The 19,932-nt window shown below is 45.4% G+C and overlaps 1 protein-coding gene across 3 annotated transcripts; it reads right to left on the bottom strand.

The window, feature by feature from the left end:
• Window positions 1–1,733: 1,733 nt before the first annotated feature.
• On the bottom strand, window positions 1,734–19,931 carry LOC130123351 (dynein, cytoplasmic 1, intermediate chain 2a-like). 3 transcript variants are annotated; one of them, XM_056292482.1, is made up of 16 exons: window positions 19,808–19,931; window positions 17,691–17,802; window positions 16,363–16,492; window positions 15,631–15,715; window positions 14,662–14,789; window positions 14,438–14,524; window positions 11,135–11,297; window positions 10,940–11,039; window positions 9,983–10,108; window positions 9,486–9,632; window positions 8,893–9,006; window positions 7,394–7,527; window positions 5,998–6,142; window positions 5,784–5,924; window positions 4,593–4,718; window positions 1,734–1,870 (listed from the first exon to the last, which is right to left on the bottom strand). In XM_056292482.1, exons 2-16 carry the CDS (start codon window positions 17,796–17,798, stop codon window positions 1,772–1,774), a joined length of 1,833 nt encoding a protein of 610 aa, XP_056148457.1. In that variant the 5' UTR covers window positions 17,799–17,802; window positions 19,808–19,931; the 3' UTR covers window positions 1,734–1,771. The 3 variants fall into 3 exon arrangements, with proteins under 3 accessions (XP_056148457.1, XP_056148458.1, XP_056148459.1); XM_056292483.1 differs by having other exon boundaries at window positions 17,691–17,799; window positions 19,808–19,892; XM_056292484.1 differs by lacking the exons at window positions 15,631–15,715; window positions 17,691–17,802; window positions 19,808–19,931 and having other exon boundaries at window positions 16,363–16,462.
• Window position 19,932: the final 1 nt, after the last annotated feature.

Here is a 19,932-nt window from a genome sequence, read left to right as displayed (position 1 = left end):
CGGAGAGTTCGGTAATAATAAATTAAATGCATTTCAGTTCATTCATTGTATTGTATTTTATTGAAATAAATCATCCATATGATTAATTTTACCAATATGCCTGATTTTTTTTTTTTTTTTCCTTTATTGAGAAAGTGCCATTCGGTGTAGTGGTAAGAGGCAGGAGGAGCTACAGTACAGCAGGTCTGGATGGAACACTGATCTCACTTCCTGTTAAACAGACGGAGCAACATCTGCACAGGAAGGCCGAGTAAAAATCCAATTCGGGATCTTTGGGGGGACAAACTAAATGTGGAGCCTCAGGTCTCCGTTTTTACATTTCATTCGGATGCTCATAGGAAGAAGTCGAGAACACGTTTTCTACTCAACACGGAAAATATAAAACAAATCAAGCTTTGGTACGGAAAACAAAACTTCTACACTGGCAAGTGTCAGCGAGCTCAAGGCAGGTAATGGACAAGTATTAGCTGAGTAAAACGCTTGGCTGTAGCGGCGACGGCCAGGATTTACAGCTCCAGCTTTTTAGTACAAAGCAGCATTTTCTTCTCCGCATGTTAACATACATGAGTGCCACCACCAGAATAAATATTAAATATTATAGTGGTTAAAACGTAAGGATGAAATAAAGCTGTCTACAGGCGTTAAGAGAGATTGTGTGTGTGTGTGTGTGTGTATATATTTTTTGGATTCCCCACTCCCCTTTTTCTCCAAATTGTACTTGGCCAATTGCCGTCCCGGTCTCTGCTCCACCACCTCTGCCGATCCGGAGAGGGCTGCAGACTACCACATGCCTCCTCCGATACATGTGGAGTCACCAGCCGCTTCTTTTCACCTGACAGTGAGGAGTTTCACCAGGGGGACGTAGTGCGTGGGAGGATCTCGCTATTCTCCCCACTTCCCCCTACCACCCGAACAGGTGCCCCGACCGACCAGAGGAGGCGCAAGTGCAGCGACCAGGACACACACCCACATCCGGCCTCCCACCCGCAGACATGGCCAGTTATGTCTGCAGGGACGCCCGACCACACCGGAGGTAACACAGGGATTCGAACCCGAGATCCCTGTGTTGGTAGGCAACGGAATAGACCGCCATGCTACCCAGACGCCTGTGTGTGTGTGTGTGTATGTAAGTGGCATTGCCACTGTAGTAAAATTCGGTACTACCACGCTGGCAGTGTAGACGTATAAGGTTGCAGGTCAGCTTATCTGGAAAACGACACATTTCAAGCCGTGTGTACAAAAGCATATCAGGAAAATATTAAAAAGTAAAAACACTCGAATGGTATTAAAAAGGTGCAAGTACAAAGTATTGCATATCTGAAAAAAAGAGCTGAGTTGGTTGAGGCTGTAGAAAAGAGTCATGTCTCCCACCTGTTGGCAGAACGGCCGGGAAGACGCTGTAGAGCCAGAACGACAGAATGAACAGCCACCATAATCCAATTTATATCCGCTACAGGTATTTAGCACCCCCCCGAATTATCCGATAGAAAAGTCCAGTAAGCACCAACAACTACAGAACCACAGCCAGTCAACATGGCCGACTGGTCAGTAAACTAGCAAACATCTGAACTGCCTGGTTAGTGTCCGAAACCGTCAGGTGGAGAAGCGGGTCTGTTCTGGCCGTTCTAGCTCTACACGTCTCGGGCGTTGTGCGTGTTCCTGTCGGTGGGAGGGAGAGGAAGCTGGCAGGTGGAGGACGGAGGGTGTTTGGCTCCGCCCCCAACGGCGGGGCGTTCGGGTCGTGTGTTTTTCGAAGCCGTCCCGTTGACCTTTAGATGGCCAGCTCCTCCGCCTCCTCTCGGTTCTCCTTGATCTCCGCCAGCGTCCGGACAAACCGCGTCCACTCGTCGGCCCGGGGCACGCAGATTTGCTGCAGTGCAAAAAAAAAAAACACAATGTCAGAGCACAGATGGTGGACTGACCACCATCTGAACCCAAATATCTACTGAGTGATGTTGTTTTTTTGGGGGGAGGGATTTCCTCCCCTTTTTTCTCCCCAATTGTATCCGGCCAATTACCCCACTCTTCCGAGCCGTCCCGGTTGCTGCTCCACCCCCTCTGCCGATCCAGGGAGGGCAGAGTTTCACCAGGGGGATGTAGCGCGTGGAAGGATCACGCTATTCCCCCCCCCCCCGGAACAGGCGCCCCGACTGACCAGAGGAGGCGCTAATGCAGCAACCAGGACACACACCCACATCCGGCTTCCCACCCGCAGACACAGTCAATTGTGTCTGTAGGGACGCCTGACCAAGCCGGAGGTAACGCGGGGATTCGATCCGGTGATTCCCGTGTTTGTAGGCAACGGAATAGATCGCCAAGCCACCCGGACGCCCTTATTTTACTGATTTTCTTACTCCTCCAGAATTCAACTCGGTAAATAAAACTCAGTAAATAATCAACCTGTAAAGGGCAATTCAAAGTGTGCGTGAGTAGGAACTGGCAGGTGGAGTTGGGCCACATGCACGTTCCTGCTGCACTGAGTTCTGACGAGTCTCACGAAACAGGGCGGTGACGACATGTCACTCAAGCCGTCTTTAGTGGCGGCTGTCCGATCGACTGGTGCTGGAAAGCGACGTCAACTTTAATGCAGTATTTGAGAAGTAGGCCAAACACTATGTGCAGTTGTGCTCCCCGATCATTTAACAGCATAGTTATGTTACCCCCACCTGTTGGCTCCTTTGGAGGCTGCAAGCAGAGGAGTCGTTCTCAGACGTCTTTACAACCTATCGCTTAGCAAAGTTCTCACGGTGATTAATTTTAATTGAAGAGTAGTATATATTGAAGAAGAGTAGTATATATTAAAGAAGGGTAGTATATATTGAAGAAGAGTAGTATATATTGAAGAAGAGTAGTATATGTTGAAGAAGAGTAGTATATGTTGAAGAAGAATAGTATATATTGAAGAAGAGTAGTATATATTAAAGAAGAATAGTATATATTGAAGAAGAATAGTATATATTAAAGAAGGGTAGTATATATTAAAGAAGAGTAGTATATATTAAAGAAGAGTAGTATATAGTAAAGAAGAGTAGTACATATTGAAGAAGGGTAGTACATATTGAAGAAGAGTAGTATATATTAAAGAATAGTATATGTTGAAGAAGAGTAGTATATATTGAAGAAGAGAAGTATATGTTGAAGAATGGTAGTATATATTAAAGAAGAGTAGTATATATTAAAGAAGAGTAGTTTATATTGAAGAAGAGTAGTATATATTAAAGAAGGGTAGTATATATTAAAGAAGAGTAGTATATATTAAAGAAGAGTAGTATATATTGAAGAAGAGCAGTATATATTAAAGAAGGGTAGTATATATTAAAGAAGAGTAGTATATATTAAAGAAGAGCAGTATATATTAAAGAAGAGCAGTATATATTAAAGAAGAGCAGTATATGTTGAAGAAGAGTAGTATATGTTGAAGAGTAGTATATATTGAAGAAGAGTAGTATATGTTGAAAAAGAGTAGTATATATTGAAGAAGAGTAGTATATGTTGAAGAAGAGTAGTATATGTTGAAGAGTAGTATATATTAAAGAAGAGTAGTATATATTAAAGAAGAGTAGTATATATTAAAGAAGAGTAGTATATATTGAAGAAGAGTAGTATATGTTGAAGAAGAGTAGTATATGTTGAAGGGTAGTATATATTAAAGAAGAGTAGTATATATTAAAGAAGAGTAGTATATATTGAAGAAGAGTAGTATATATTAAAGAAGGGTAGTATATATTAAAGAAGAGTAGTATATATTAAAGAAGAGTAGTATATATTGAAGAAGAGTAGTATATATTAAATAAGAGTAGTATATATTAAATAAGAGTAGTATATATTGAAGAAGAGTAGTATATATTAAAGAAGGGTAGTATATATTGAAGAATAGTAGTATATATTGAAGAAGAGTAGTATATGTTGAAGAAGAGTAGTATATATTGAAGAAGAGTAGTATATGTTGAAGAAGAGTAGTATATATTAAAGAGTAGTATATATTAAAGAAGAGCAGTATATATTAAAGATGAGTAGTATACATTGAAGAAGAGTAGTATATATTAAAGAAGAGTAGTATATATTAAAGAAGGGTAGTATATATTAAAGAAGAGTAGTATATATTAAAGAAGAGTAGTATATATTAAAGAAGAGTAGTATATATTAAAGAAGAGTAGTATATATTAAAGAAGAGTAGTATATATTGAAGAAGAGTAATATATATTGAAGAAGAGTAGTATATATTAAAGAAGAGTAGTATATATTAAAGATGAGTAGTATATACTGAAGAAGAGTAATATATATTGAAGAAGAGTAGTATATATTAAAGAAGAGTAGTATATATTAAAGAAGAGTAGTATATATTAAAGAAGAGTAGTATATAGGCTGTAATGTTTCTATAAAATCAGATTTTCACATTAATGCTTGTGCAAACTGGTAGTGTTAAGAGTCTTTTGCCGGCACTACTCCTTTAGAAATTACTTTATTTTGGTCCTTTGGCTTGCCGTTTGTGTGCGGTTCCGGGGGGGGGGGGGTGGCCGGTAGGAAAATGTGGACATATGGCCCCACCCTAGTGTGAAGACATGAGTACAATTAAAGAAGCGGCATCTCACCTCTCCGACATCGTAGACCTGCACCCGGCCCTCCGAGTCCCCGGTGGCGATCTCTTTACCAGAGTGAGCCCACTTCACACGGTTCACGGCCGGACCCCCGTCGACACACACACTGGCAGTGGGTACCTACACACACACCAAACACAGGGATGCTGCCGTCACAACACACGTGATATCTGAGAAGCCACACTTAATGGAATTTGGACATTTTCTGAAAAAAACTACTTTGAAGAGCACCGTCGTTAAAGCTGTGGAATTCGGACGGCACGTAGACGATAGAGTACGCGTTGAGGCTGCGTTCAGACCGGCAGCTCAAATCTGATTTTTGGTTCATCCAAATGTGCCAAAGTGTATTTCAAACAGGGAAATTAATTTATGCAAATCAGATTACAGCCACACCTGTAGGTGGTTTGAACAGTGAGTCATATCACATTTCCAGATGTGAGTCTCAGTCTGGCTGCTCCGACCAGACTGAAAACTATCCTTTATGTCACTCGCAGTGTACTAGCCCCTACGTAGCCATGAGACACGTCTGACTTCCTGAGAGGACTTCCATTACATGACAAGAACAGGAACTCCCTTCATCTCTCCCATCATGAGGCTCCACCGTACGTGGCACACGGCACGCTCAGTGACACAAGCTGCGACTACAGCTTACAACATGGCGTCCTATATCACCCCCCCCCCCCCACTGCTGATGCTGTCCGATACGACGGCGTTCTGCACCATGACCAGACCTCACTATTACCCCCCCCTTTTTTTTCTCCCCAATTGTATCCTGCCAATTACCCCACTCCACTCTTCCGAGACGTCCCGGTCGCTGCTCCACCCCCTCTGCCGATCTGGGGAGGGCTGCAGACTACCACATGCCTCCTCCCATACATGTGGAGTCGCCAGCCACTTCTTTTCACCTGACAGTGAGGAGTTTCGCCAGGGGGATGTAGCGCGCGGGAGGATCACGCTATTCCCCCCAGTTCCCCTTCCCCCCAAACAGGCGCCCAGACCGACCAGAGGAGGCGCTAGTGCAGCGACCAGGACACATAACCACATCCGGCTTCCCACCCGCAGACACGGCCAGTTGTGTCTGTAGGGACGCCCAACCAAGCTGGAGGTAACACGGGGTTGTGCAATACATAAAGGTATGTAGTTTTAAGACACACAGTTCTGCACATTGTGTGTTTCTGCACATACTTCAGTATCACTGTTGAGGTTCCAGAGGTCCAGATGTCCCGACAGGTCCACACAGGCGAACAGGGCAGGGTGTGTGGGAGACCACATTGCATCGTAGATGTAATCACAGCTGTCCTCGAATGAGTACAACGGACGAGTGTTCTGCAAGACACAGACAGGAGGGTGAAATGATGGACGTTCGCTATCGGTGTGTAAGTGTGTCAGTGAGTGTTACCTTGGAGCTCCACAGTTTGATGGTCCAATCAAAGGAGGAGGAGATGAACAGATCAGAGAAGTCCACGGGTCCCGCGGCGTTGTGACAGCTCAGGCCGGTCACCGGGCCATGGTGACCCTCAAACACGTCAGTGATACCAGCCTTACTGTAACACACACACACACACACGTGTATTTCTGTACTTTTAGCTCAACCCTGACAGTTAACCCAAACATTTTATTCTTCATAAACTGAACCCTTACCCAGGTTCTCCTGAGTCCTAACTTTGAGCTACGACGACGGCGGAAACTCACCGGCGTCTTGAGTTCACCCGTCAGAACAGAACAGAACCTTCGACCCGTGGCTGGTTACTTGCCATAGAAGCTGCTAGAGTTATATCCTGTCTGTGTTTACCAGTAGTAACAAGCAGTCTGAGTTCAGGTGAAACTCAAGTCATATTTCCCCACTGTCAGGAGTCAAACTGAGTAATGGGTGGCTGAATTAATAAATTAATAAATGGAGTAGTGAGTATTGAGTAAGGCAGCATTAGCTGACTGCTGCACGCTGACCTGAAGTGTCACCCTTCACCACATAACGTCCACTACAAGCTCTTACGTGGCACTGACAACCTCAGAGTGATATGAGAATTGTCTGAAAACGCCCTCCATTATGAAACGACCATCCCAGTTAGTCAGTCAGTCACTACAGTGACAGATCTGTTCTACATTTTCTTTTTTTGCATTTCTTTACAACTCTGTCGATAGATATCGGTGTTATTACATCACTGATGTTGTGACTAAGGCTCTTTAGACTCCTCTCATGACATCCTGAGTCTGTTGATGTAAAAAAAAAAAAAAAAAAAGCTCTTTAGTGGGTTACCCATCGCGCAGCTGCTCTCCTACCAACAGGAAAATAGTCGCCTCGCACAGCTAGCCCGATATCACATGAGGTCCAGTTTCGCTCAGGACACAAGTCTGGAAAAGGTATGTTTGGTATACTTGGTATACTTCGGTATAAGATTTTTAGACCACAAGTTTTTTACTGGGCCAATCAGTTTGAAGGATTTAGATGAGGAAGACCAGTGACCACTGCCACCGTTGTTGCTGTTTTCCCAAGTACGGTGCCGCTCGCTGGTCTTCATCACCTGGACCCTTCCTATAGTTCGCAGACTAGCCTGACTTCCTGCTGCCAGACACAATCAATTCTAAATGGATCCTCTTCAGACTAATATCTCGCAGCAGAAATTGAGCTGGCTGGCTGTGCAAGGCTGGGAAAACAGGGCTTAGGTAAAAAAAAAAAACATAAGAGCTTCCGTCCCCCAAACAGCCTCTTTCAAGATGGAGAACTTCTTGTGTTTCGATTTTCTATCAGAGAAATATGCTGTTGAAAGGCGGAGTGTACACACACACACACACACCTTCCGTGGCGGGAGGCGGTGTAGACGGAACCGTCCTCACTGCCCACCACAAAGTTGTTAACGTCCGCGAGGGGGAAGGCCATGGAGGTGACAGCCACCGACTTGCTCTGTTTGAACACCAGCTCCAGACTCTCCTGTGAGGGCAGACACACACAGCGGCACACTGCTCAGCGTCAGACGCCTCCTTGTGTACCAAACCCACTACCGACCGTACGGAATCCACAAGGGGACGCAGCGGGTCATTTGAACCCAGAGGCCCTTTGTCCACATCCTCACACAGCCTAATCGACATGCAGGGGAATAACACTGTCAGAGTGGGGTGTGGACCAGCTGTCGTGAGTTAGTCTAATTAACTGAGGTAAACTTGTTCCACACCTCAAACGAGGACACCGGAGTCAGGGAGAGCTGAAGGCTGTGGGGACAGACCTTCTGGGCTCTCCCCCCACCAAAGACACTTCTAATGAACTTTTGTTTTGGTCTTTTAACATGGTTTTATCTCTGGTGTTTTCTTTCTTTCTTTTTTTTAATTTTCCCCTTTTTCTCCCCAATTGTATCCGGCCAATTACCCCACTCTTCAGAGCCGTCCCGGTCATTACTCCACCCCCCTGCCAATCCGGGGAAGGCTGCAGACTACCACATGCCTCCTCCGATACATGTGGAGTCGCCAGCTGCTTCTTTTCACCTGACAGTGAGGAGTTTCGCCAGGGGGACATAGCGCATGGGAGGATCACGCTATCCCCCCAGTTCCCCCTCCCCCCGAACAGGCGACCCGACCGACCAGAGGAGGCAGTAGTGCAGCGACCAGGACACATACCCACATCCAGCTTCCCACCCGTACACACAGCCAATTGTGTCTGTAGGGATGCCCGACCAAGCTGGAGGTAACGCGGGGATTTGAACCGCCGAGCCACGTGTTGGTAGGCAACGGGATAGACCGTCATGCAACGTGGATGCCCCACCTCTGGTGTTCTTAAGTTGTGGTTCTATTAAATAGGCTACTGTGCCCTCATCAACCATCTGTGTCCGTGGACCCTGGCTGTGGCACTGGTTTGCCACAAGCATATACAATGTTACAATATCATTTAGCAACATATACAATGTTACAATATCATTTAGCAACATATACAATATCACAATTTCATTTAGCAGTATATACAATGTTACAATATCATTTAGCAGCATATACAATGTTACAATATCCTGTAGTAGATGTTTATACATACATCTGAGAGTTAATACAACACAAGCCAGGATCTAGTCAGGGAGCAACAACGCAAGTAAGTGCCAAAAAACTAGGTCCAAGTCCGATAGGACATAGGTGTCAACAGGCAGTGCACAAAGGCAATGCATAGGGTGCACAGAAGTGATTTTTTTGAAAATACTATCAGGTGTGGAGGTGTTTGTGAAAGAGCTGGGTCTTTAGCTTCTTCTTAAAGATGGACAGGGATCCATCATAACAAAACTGACAATGACTCCACATCACAACATGACCAGTGTACCTGTGGCTGGGAGAGCATGTCGAGGCTCCAGGAACACATCTTGCCGTCGGTGGAGATGCTGATCAGGTTGTGAGCGTTCTGCGTTCCCACGATATTCACACAGTAAACTGGATGCTGGAAACAACAGAGTGCAGCGACACGGTCAGTCAGACCAAAAGACAAAGAAACAAAACCAACCTGAGAAAATACCAGACAACACAAACAACCTTGCCAACTAACGATTATTTTCATTGTCGATTAGAGAGATCATTTTTTGGATTCGTTAATAATTTAGTCTGTAAAATGTCGGACGTAATGACAAATACCCATCAAGTTCCAAGAGCCCTCAATGATGTCTTAAACTGCTGACTTAGTCTGTCTTCACATTTGTGAACATTTAACCTGCATATGTTCAGTATTTTTATACAATAAATGACTAAAATTATGAATCATAGCTAACATTATAATCCATTAACTTTCTGTTGATCACGTAATTGCTTAATCTACTAATAATTTCAGGGTTAGTCCAAGCTACACCACAGCATCTTTGTAAAAGCATGCATGCATGTGAGAGAGAGAGTGTGTGTGTGTGTGTGTGTCTATTGTTGCTTTACCGTGTGTGCAGCTGCAGACAGAGGCGTCCTCTGGACAGGGGTGCGTTTGTTGCTCCTGTTGTCCCACAGGGCAATCTGTCCAGAGTAAGTCCCGCCCACCACCAGGTTTGGGTGGAAGTTGGCAAACCCTACTGACATCACCTCCGACTGGAAGAGGAGGGTGAGGAGGAAGAGGAATGTTTCAAGTTGACTGTTTAATCCATGAGTTTCTAAAGCCCTGAATCATTTGCCCGTCTAAATTTTAGGCACAATTATTTGATTTCTAAGATGGAAAATATCTCCCTGCAACTTCCCTGATGAAGCATGATTCAAACTGCATACCGGTTTGACTTGCACACTTCTGACCATGGCCCACACCAACAAAACTTTTAACAGTGCAAAAATACACTGAGCTGGCCGTCACTCCACGTCAACCTTATATTAAAATCTCTGCAAGCTCCAGCATCAAACCAGATCTTCAATAACAAGCAGTCCCGTTAGAGACAGGTGTAGCCCACCTGACAGTGGAAGGTGTACTCAGGTGTGTTCTTCTTGTACTTCAAGTTCCACACCAGCGCCACACCGTCAGGTTCGTTGGGAGCGTCCTCGTTGTTGTTGTAGGATGCCACAACCAGCTCTGGGTACTGACACACAGAACAGACAGATCAAATGTCATTTTAGAGAAACAGATGAGTCACAGAGGGAGCCTTGCAAAGAGGGCAGCAAAGAGCAACCAAGGAGTTTAAAATTGCGATCAGCGATTTTAATTTTGAACACTTTTTATAACATTTAATCAAACTCTTTCTACATCCCGACAGCTATCAAGTAAGTGGATGTAGAGGGAAATACACCCAGTCTCTGTGGCCGCCCTAGATGCTGAAAACAGAAACAGAACGTTTTCTCTGTACCTGCTCCTTATCAGCCAATCAGGAGAGGTCTTTGCTAGTCAGCGTTTCCATTGGTCCCTACCTGCTGTCAATCACTTTACACATTCACAAGGCTCTCGGGCAGAAGTGAGGGAGTGGACTGTTTTGCTGGATGTTTTCAGAATACAGCTCACTCTTGCTAACTTCCACCCAGGATCCCTTACCACAACTTTCAGATATGAGGAGATTTATTCATCACCGAAGGGAAATTATTCAAAAATTAGTGCCTTGGATGAACTACAGCAGAATGTACTTGAGTTAGCCTAACTTTTAAAGTAAATGCACTTTTAATTGGGTTTTAAATGTTGCACACTTCGCAGTTTAAGGTCGATTGTATATATGCCTTAGTATTTGTGTGTATTGTATTGTATTGTATTGAATTTGTTTAAACCGTGCATAACCTGCCGAGGGATGATGGATGAGAATGACCTTTGAGCTAAATCTGGTACAATGCATCAAATGGAAACATTTATTCTTAATACTGTACATTGTCCCTTACAAATAAACAAAATAAAGATAAAGACTATACATATCTGTGTGCATACCAACCTGGGGGCACCAGTCAAGACAGGTGACCACTCTGTTCTTCGTCCAGCACTCGTCTGAAAACTGTCTGTTCAGGACCAGCTTAGCCCCCGCCTGCATCTCACTGACAGGGAGACAGAGAAAAATCTGATTCGTCTAACAATCCCATCTATATTCGTCCATGTTTAAAATACACATCTGGTCAGCGCTTGCACACACCCCTCCTTATCCTCCAGGTCTCTGCCACTGTAGTCGAAGCAGACATCCACGCGCTCGGCCAGGGCTCGCTCCACAATCCGAGTCCCCCGCTCGAAAAACGACAGGAACTCCTCCGAGTGCAAGAGCTGCAGCCTCTCCTCTTCTGTCAGCTCCTTGGGAGTGTCTAAACACACACACACACATACACACACATTATACAATTACACACACACACACACACACACACACACACACACACACCCACAGAGTTAAAAATATTAAGGGGATAGTTCAGTTTCCGGGATTTTACTGTGTCCTAATTACACAGAGTCAGACAAAATTCTGGATTCCTTTTTTGTGTCTGTGTGTGCAGTTTGAAGACATGTTCAGTTCAATTCAATTCAATGTATTGTCATTAAAAACAATGTGCAGGCACATGTTAAAAATTAAATGAGGGCTGTGGCTTCACCAAACAGTGCAAGACAGACACAGACAAACACAGCAAACACAGTATAAGATATACACACATGAAGACCAAAAGCTAAAAATAAGTTTAAAAAAGAGCAAGAGTACAAAATATTTAAAAATATCTACAGACATTCAGTGGGTAGCCAGGTTCAGGTGGGCAACAGCTTGTGGAAAGAGGCTGTTTTTGAGAATGGTAGTGCGGGCTCTGAGGCTCCTGTAGCGCCTCCCAGAGCACAGGGGGGAGAACAGTCCATGGTTGGGGTGGGTGGGATCTCTGCTGATGCTCAGACCCCTTCAAAGGCAGCGTTTGTGATAAATGTCTTTTATGGCTGGGAGCAGGGTACCGGTGATGTGCTGGGCCGCCTTGACGACCCGCTGCAGAGCTTCCTGGTCTACAGAGGTGCAGTTGCCATACCACACTGAGATGCAGCTGGTCAGGATGCTCTCTATGGTGCAGTGGTAGAAGCTGGTGTGAATTTTGGGGGATAGATGGGCATTCCTCAGCCTCCTCAGGAAACGCAGGCGTTGTTGGGCCTTTTTCACAAGGGCCTGGGTGTTTAATGTCCAGCAAAGTTCCTCACTGATGTGGACTCCAAGGAATTTTAAGCTGGAAACACGCTCCACTTCCACCCCATTGATGTGTATGGGGGAGTGGCTGCAGCTTCTAGACCTCCTGAAGTCCACAATCAGCTCCTTCGTCTTCTGCACATTGAGGACAAGATTGTTGGTAGTACACCATGATGTGAGGTGCTGAATCTCGTCCCTGTAGGCCGTCTCGTCATTGTTGGTGATATGGCCAATGACTGTGGTGTCATCTGCAAACTGAACTGTAACATTTGAAGGGTGAGTTGGCAGGCAGTCGTGGGTAATGAGGTAGAAAAGGAGGGGGCTCAGAACACAGCCTTGAGGGGCACCTGTGCTGAGGGTCAGGGTGGAGGAGGTGTGGTCACCTAACCTAACAGACTGAGGTCTGTTTGTCAGGAAGTCCAGGGTCCAGTTACAGAGGGAGGGGTTAAGGCCAAGGGAGAGGAGTTTGGTGGTTAGTTTTGCAGGGATGATAGTGTTGAAGGCAGAGCTATAATCTATAAACAGCATCCGGATGTATGTGTTGCTAAGTTCAAGGTGGGTCAGAGCAAAGTGCAGGGCAGTGGCAACGGCATCCTCAGTAGACCTTTTGGGACGGTAGGCGAACTGATGTGGGTCGAATGGGGGGGGGGGGGATGTTTTTGATGTGAGCCAGAACCAGTCTCTCAAAGCACTGCATGGCAATGAGTGCTATGGGTCAGTAGTCATACAGGCATGTGGATGTTGGTTTCTTGGGGACAGGAATGATAGAGGTGGTCTTAAAGCATGCCGGAACTATGGATTGAGACAGTGAGAGGTTAAATACAGGTGTGAAGACCTCAGCCAGCTGGTCGGCATATTCCCGGAGGACCCGACCTGGTATGCCGTTGTAGTGATATAGCCATGCTGAGCTCAATTGCTGAATGTCTGCTGGGATTGTTGGCAGCTCCTCCCAAAAGAAGGGAAATACTACAGCCCGACTGATAAATCGGTGTGCCGATATTATCGGCCGATATGAGCTAATTGCTAATAAATCATTATCGGCATTTATAACGGCCGATAAATGCCAATTAAAAAAGAAACTGAGAGGTGGAAGATTGTCGTTGTGTAGTTAGCAACTCCACTGTTGGCAACACACGTGTTTGGAACGCCACAAATCACAACAATCAGCTGACCCAAGCAGAGTCGAGCAGAGTAGATCGCAGTGAAGTTAGTTTTAAGTTGGGATATTCAACAGACATTCACTCCAGATCCAGCGGCTTCCCCTGTGGTTTAAGGGCAAGCACTCGGAGGTGAGCTAGCAGTCCTCTTACTGCTGGCACTGGGTCAAACTGAGTAGGAAGGAGCCGCTGGATCTGGAGTGAATTTCTGTCGAATAACCAACTTAAAACTAACTTCACCACGGTGCAGTGTAGCCCATGACGGAGATCATGTGTGTTCACTGTAAGATGATAAATATCACTTAAATAATAATAAATACCCCCCATAACTTCTCCTCTTAGCCTAAATACGCCCGACACCATTCATGTCAGCCACGCCTGGTTTTGCAGCAGTAACAGGAAAGCCAGTCAAACATCAACATCACCCCTCTTTTCCTCCTCAATTGTATCCGGCCAATTACCCCACTCTTCCGAGCCGTCCCGGTCGCTGCTCCACCCCCTCTGCCAATCCGGGGAGGGCTGCAGGCTACCACATGCCTCCTCCAATACATGTGGAGTCACCAGCCGCTTCTTTTCACCTGACAGTGAGGAGTTTTGCCAGGGGGATGTAGCACGTGGGGGGGCTCACGCTATTCCCCCAGATCCCCCCCGCCCCCGAACAGGCACCCTGACCGACCAGAGGAGGCACTAGTGCAGCGACCAGGACACATACCTACATTCGGCCTTTCGGCCAAAGACATGACCAATTGTGTCTGTAGGGACGCCCGACCAAACCGGAGGTAACATGGGGATTTAAACAGGCGATCCCTGTGTTGGTAGGCAACAGAATAGACCACTACGCTAACCGGACGGCCTAAAAATCCAAAAAAAATTATTATATTTTTTAACTATTTTTCCACAATCTGCATATGCAAGGCGACGGAAAGCTGGCTGGAAAGACCAGATCTGTACCCTACTGGCGAGTTATAATTTTTGCATATAAATTCGACTTCCTTTAATTCACTAGAAGCAGCATGTTGTGTAAAACGATGACAGAGTTTTAGACAAATGGACGTGAACATGGAGTCGAGTGTCTTTGGAGCAAGTTCAGCCCCCCCATTAAAGAAAAGCCAAAACGTTTCTGTGATCTTACCGTCCTCCTCCTCCTGCTCCTCTTGCTCCTCCTTCGCGGTGTTCTCGACTGGCAGCGGCTCGGCTATTTCCTCGTCCTCTCCCTCCTCTGTCTCACACAAACACACACAAACACACACACATGTACTGATTGTACCTCCTTTTAAACAAACAAGCAGTTGTGGAAAAGTATGGAGGTGTGTGTGTGTGTGTGTGTGTGTGAGAGAGATTGCACATGTGCGATACCTGCTTTCTGCTGGGGCTCAGTCACTGTCTCGGTTGGCGTCTGTGTTTCTTTGGAGTAAGAAACCATCTCTTTAGGGAGAAAGTCCACCTGGGTGACTTTGGACATACACAGCCTCAGAGGTCCACGCCTAGACACACAATCAAATGAACAACACACACACACACACACACACACACACACACACACACACACACACACACACACACACACATTTACTCATAATAACATGCAAATACAAATTAGACATGGTGATACACAATCAAAAATCATGCACGTATTTTTATGAACAGGTACATTTGCACAGACTCGAGGTGAAACCCCACAGATACAGTAACAGTAACTAGTGGCCACAAGTGGGAGAGGAGGAGGCGCGAGAAGAGGAAGGAGGAGCAGTACCCCATGAGCTCAGAGTCGGAGTGCAGTTGCAGAGTGGAGGGGTCAGGATCCCAGTGCAATGTCCTGATACAGCCACACCAGCAGATGGCGTTAGTCAGAGACAGAGGCGGAACAGGGAGAGGAGCGTGCCGTGAGAGAAGTAGTAAAGAAATGAAAGCCAGATAGAGAGATGATGGGAGAAACCCAACAACAGAAACAGAGACAAAACGCAAGCCACAAGAGAAGGAGAGAAGAAGAGAAGGAGCGAAAGAGAGAGAGAGAGAGAGAGAGAGAGAGAGAGAAAAGAGTTAAAGAGTGTTACTGAAACAGAGAAACAGCAGCATTCTGGTGAAAAGGCAGACAGAAGTCAGGTAAGACTGTATCAATTTTAACTTGGTAAAACACAGACTGGCCATGCAGGTATTACATGTGTTCACAACCACCATCTTAAAACCAATCCATCCCCATCTCTCTCTCACACACACACACACACACACACACACACACACACACACACACACACACACACACACACACACACACACACACACACACACACACACACACACACACACACACACACACACACACACCTGGGTCCTGCGTTTCCTTCCCCAGAATCCTGGCTTCCTGCATCGCTGCCCACTGATTTGTTGGAAGGAGACATGGGGGCGGGGACTAAGTAGTGAAACAGACACGTATCCTCTGTTACTACTCTCAGGGGCTGCACTGCTTGTTTGTGTGTGAGTGAGAGAGAGTGGGTGTGTGTGAGAGTGTGAGAATGTGTGTTTGAGTAAGAGAGAGAGTGTGTGTGTGAGTGTGAGAGAGTGTGTGTGAGTGTGAGAGTGAGTGTGTAAGAGAGAGAATGTGTGTGTGTGTGAGAGTGTGTGAGTAAGAGAGAGTGTGTGTGAGAGAGAGAGTGTGTGTTTTTAGTGTGTGAGTGAGAGGGAGTGTGTGTGTTTTTAGTGTGTGAGGGAGCAGGTGTGTGAGAGAAGGAGTGAGTGAGGGAGTGAATGAGTGAGGGAGAGGGTGTGAAGTCGCATGCGGTTCAGAGGTCAAAACAAACAAAGGGGTTGAAAGACAGACAGAGAGGAGAGAGAAGAGAATGAAAATAAATGGCTGGCAGGATTAGGAGTCATGCAGCAAGATCCATGTACAATGTGAGATGAAGGACGGGCAGTGACTGAACACAAGGCAGAGCACAGGTTAGAAGAGAGATTAAAAATACACAGTGCCACCTTTCCAGCAACGCCCACAACTTGACAGCAAAGCAAACAAAACACACATGCCGGTTTACAAGCGTGTCTGTATAGGTGTGTGCTCACTGTGGGGTACATCAGGGGTGATGCCCACGCTCTGTAATAAAGCCTCAGCCTCCCTCCTCTTCCTCTCCAGGATCGAGTCTTCGGGGCCGGCTGAGCTTCCACCGCCCTCCCCACCGCGCTTTGAGTTGCCCTGCAGACACAGAAGAAACACAAAGACACTTAACCGACTGAGTAACGAACATCCATCCATACATTATCCAAGCCGCTTTCCCAATCGGGGTCGCGGGGATGCTGGAGCCTATCCCAGCAGTCATTGGGCGGCAGGCGGGGAGACACCCTGGACAAGCTGCCAGTCCATCACAGGGCCGACACATTCACACCTAGGGACAAGTTAGTACGGCCGATTCACCTGACCTACATGTCTTTGGACTGTGGGAGGAAACCGGAGCACCCGCCACACAGACACGCCACACAGACATGGAGAGAACATGCAAACTCCACACAGAGGACGCCCTGGGATGACCCCCAGGGTTGGACTACCCCGGGGCTCGAACCCAGGACCTTCTTGCTGTGAGGCACCAATGTGCCGCCCTATATGGTATCATTTAACATTTAAAAAAAATATGTGTCACCACTTTAAAAGGCCAAATCTGTGATTTATTTTAGCATATAAAATTGATCAGTATGGCAGAAGAGTTTTGAGTTATGGATTGAAAATGAGAATTTTTTTGTATTTTTGAACTGATGTCAATTAAAAATGTGGTGTGGTTATACGACTACAAGCGATGTGAACAAACCTTTTACAGCATCAGAAAACATCAGAAACTCAGATTTAGCTGTTGTTTAGTGTTAGTCCTCGTATTAAGAGACCTGTCAATCGATTTGGGAGTGACAGCAGCTTCCAATCCTGTGGGTTTATTTTGGTAGCGGGACGAACTCTTTGGTTTGCATTTGAATTAAGGACTGTGTCGTCAAATTAACACTTTAATAACGGTATTGTGACTTTGGGTGCCCTGTCAGTACTTCCCCAGTACAGTTTTCCTTTATGTTCTGCCTTTCACTGCCTTTCTTTTGGTCTTTCTTGACACTTATCAAACATTTACCGAGTCAGTGAGTTAAGCGTTGAAAAGAGATTTTAAGTTATTTGTCTTGGTGTCACATGCAAACATGGTTGAATACTGCGTACTATTACTTACCAATTTATTACAAATACACAGGAGTAGTAAAAATGACTAAAAGATTGACGACCTCTAAAAAAACAGCATGGAGCAGTCCTCGTGCTAATGAATGCTGCTCTTACATTAGATTACCAACTCTACTAAATGTACACAGACACACAACGAATGTTTCAACCACTGAAGATGCATAAATATTTTCCGTCTACTTACATCCTTCTTTTTCTTCTCCTCTTCTTTTCTCTTCTTCTCTTCTCGAATCTGGGCAATCCGTTGTTTCTTCCTTTCCAGCTCTGCTTTCAGCTCACTTTTTTCGGACATACTGCTGGGGTCAGAGGTCAAAGAGAAGACAGATGGGGTGGGTGGGTGGGCGGGCGGGTGCTGGTCATGGGAGAGGTGATGGAAAACCAGACTTGCTCGTGTAATTAACATGGAAGGAGAGCAGAGTCCCACCTTCTCTTCTGCCACGACCCCAAAAATGACTTCAACTCCTTTACTCCCACTAATATCCCCCTCCTGTAGTTGCTCTCCTTCGTCTTAAAAATATCGTGTTGGTTTTGACACCATAGAAAATATTTTCCACCCTATTCTTTTTATTTCTTTACATTGCACTTTACTGCAGACTTTCAGATGGCCTAATTCCCTCATGGATTCATGTGATCATTTGGATTCTATTCGGGATCTGTATTAAATTTTCTAGATCATCAAACTGCTGGTGGGCTGTGGTGGTCTTGGTCTTATTCAAGTTCTGGTTCCAAGTCTTCTTTATTCCCACACAGTCAGGCTGGAGGAATGCATTTCAGTGCAAAGCGCTCGGTACAGTAAGACTACACCAGCCTCACAGCCCTGCATTATAGATGCGTTTTAGGCCTGCAGTATAAACCACTATATGAGACAGTGTTCCTCCAACTTATATTTGGCATTTAAAAGAACGGCATGCAAAATAATTGATGGCTAACATATTCAGATATCTTTTCTTTGTTAATATTAACTTCTGTTAACTAAATAGTCGCTGCAAGTTGCAGCATGACTCGCCAGATACCACAGAGCATGTTTACGGAGACTCTCATTTCTGATTAAAAGTACAAACATAACACTATTGGACGTTGTATTATTACTTGTTGCATCGAACTACTAAACTAACTTCTGTAACTATTCTAAGTTGGACGACCTGTATGACAGAGTCGCCCCAGGCCTGTCACACTGGAGACATGTGAACACAATATGAGCTATTCACAACAGCCTTCCCTGTTTCTCCCATCAGGTCACGGCTTAACACGGGCGGCCATGATTTTCTAGCTTTTCTGGGAAACATTTCAGCGATGAGATTTATTCATTCCGAGTTTATGCACTTAAAGGGAGCCGCTCTGAAAATGAACGTCTTCTTGTGGTCATCTGAAGCCAGATTTGTACAGAGAGTGGGCCTTTACTGTGTGAGGCGGTGAATCCCAGCCAAACCGAAGACAGGCCGGTCACATTTCTCTGGTGTAAGTTCAGTAATGGCTGGACTCTCTCTCTCTCTCTCTCTCTCTCTCTCTCTCTCTCTCTCTCTCTCTCTCTCTATATATATATATATATGAGTAAATTATTAAGAAAATCAAGCTATTTATCACAGTTTAATGGCTGGACTCTCTCTCTCTCCCTATATATATATGAGTAAATTATTAAGAAAATCAAGCTATTTATCACAGTTTCATTCAGCCACTCTCTCTCTCTCCCTATATATATATATATATATATATATATGAGTGAGTAAATTATTAAGAAAACCAAGCTATTTATCACAGTTTCATTCAGCCACTCTCTCTCCCTCCCTATATATATATATATGATATATATGAGTAAATTATTAAGAAAACCAAGCTATTTATCACAGCTTCATTCAGCCACTTCAGCCACCCTTTCTGTTCAAAGCTGCAAACGCAGCCTGTTTCCACCAGCCATTCCCTGTTCCTGCTGTTTTAGCTAACTGTTGAGGGCTGGGCTCCTTCTTTTCACGTCTCCCAGTATCAATTCGTTACAAATTAACTGACAGGCGAATCACTTCAACGATGTCATTAATGTAGGAAACAACCTTAACTGACAGCACTAATGACGTCACCAGTTTAATGGTGGACACTGTGCCGGGGCACTGCATCCACGCCCCGCTCCGCAGCGTCCTTCACTGCGGGGAAAGCAGAGGCGGATTTGGGGATAAGCTTAGCTAGCTAGATAGCTAGAATGCTAGCATCCTCCCAAGAGACCGAAGACAACGGGCGGACTCTCGGGATTCATGACCGCCGCGAACATTTTAAAAGCAACGCGTTGAGAGGTAAGTGATAATAGAGTACCTGGCGTCGGACCTGAACTCCTGGAGGAGAAACGAGGGCAAATCCCGGATCTGGGTGCGCTGGTGTGAGCGAGAACGATGGAGGATTAAAGGTGATGATGCTGGAAACGGCAGTTTTGCTCTTCT

The sequence above is a fragment of the Lampris incognitus genome, chromosome 14, assembly GCF_029633865.1.
Source record: "Lampris incognitus isolate fLamInc1 chromosome 14, fLamInc1.hap2, whole genome shotgun sequence".
In the NCBI taxonomy this organism is placed as follows: Eukaryota; Metazoa; Chordata; class Actinopteri; order Lampriformes; family Lampridae; genus Lampris; species Lampris incognitus.
The sequence above is the reverse complement of the archived record's forward strand: the minus strand, read 5'-3'. Positions and strand labels throughout refer to the sequence as shown.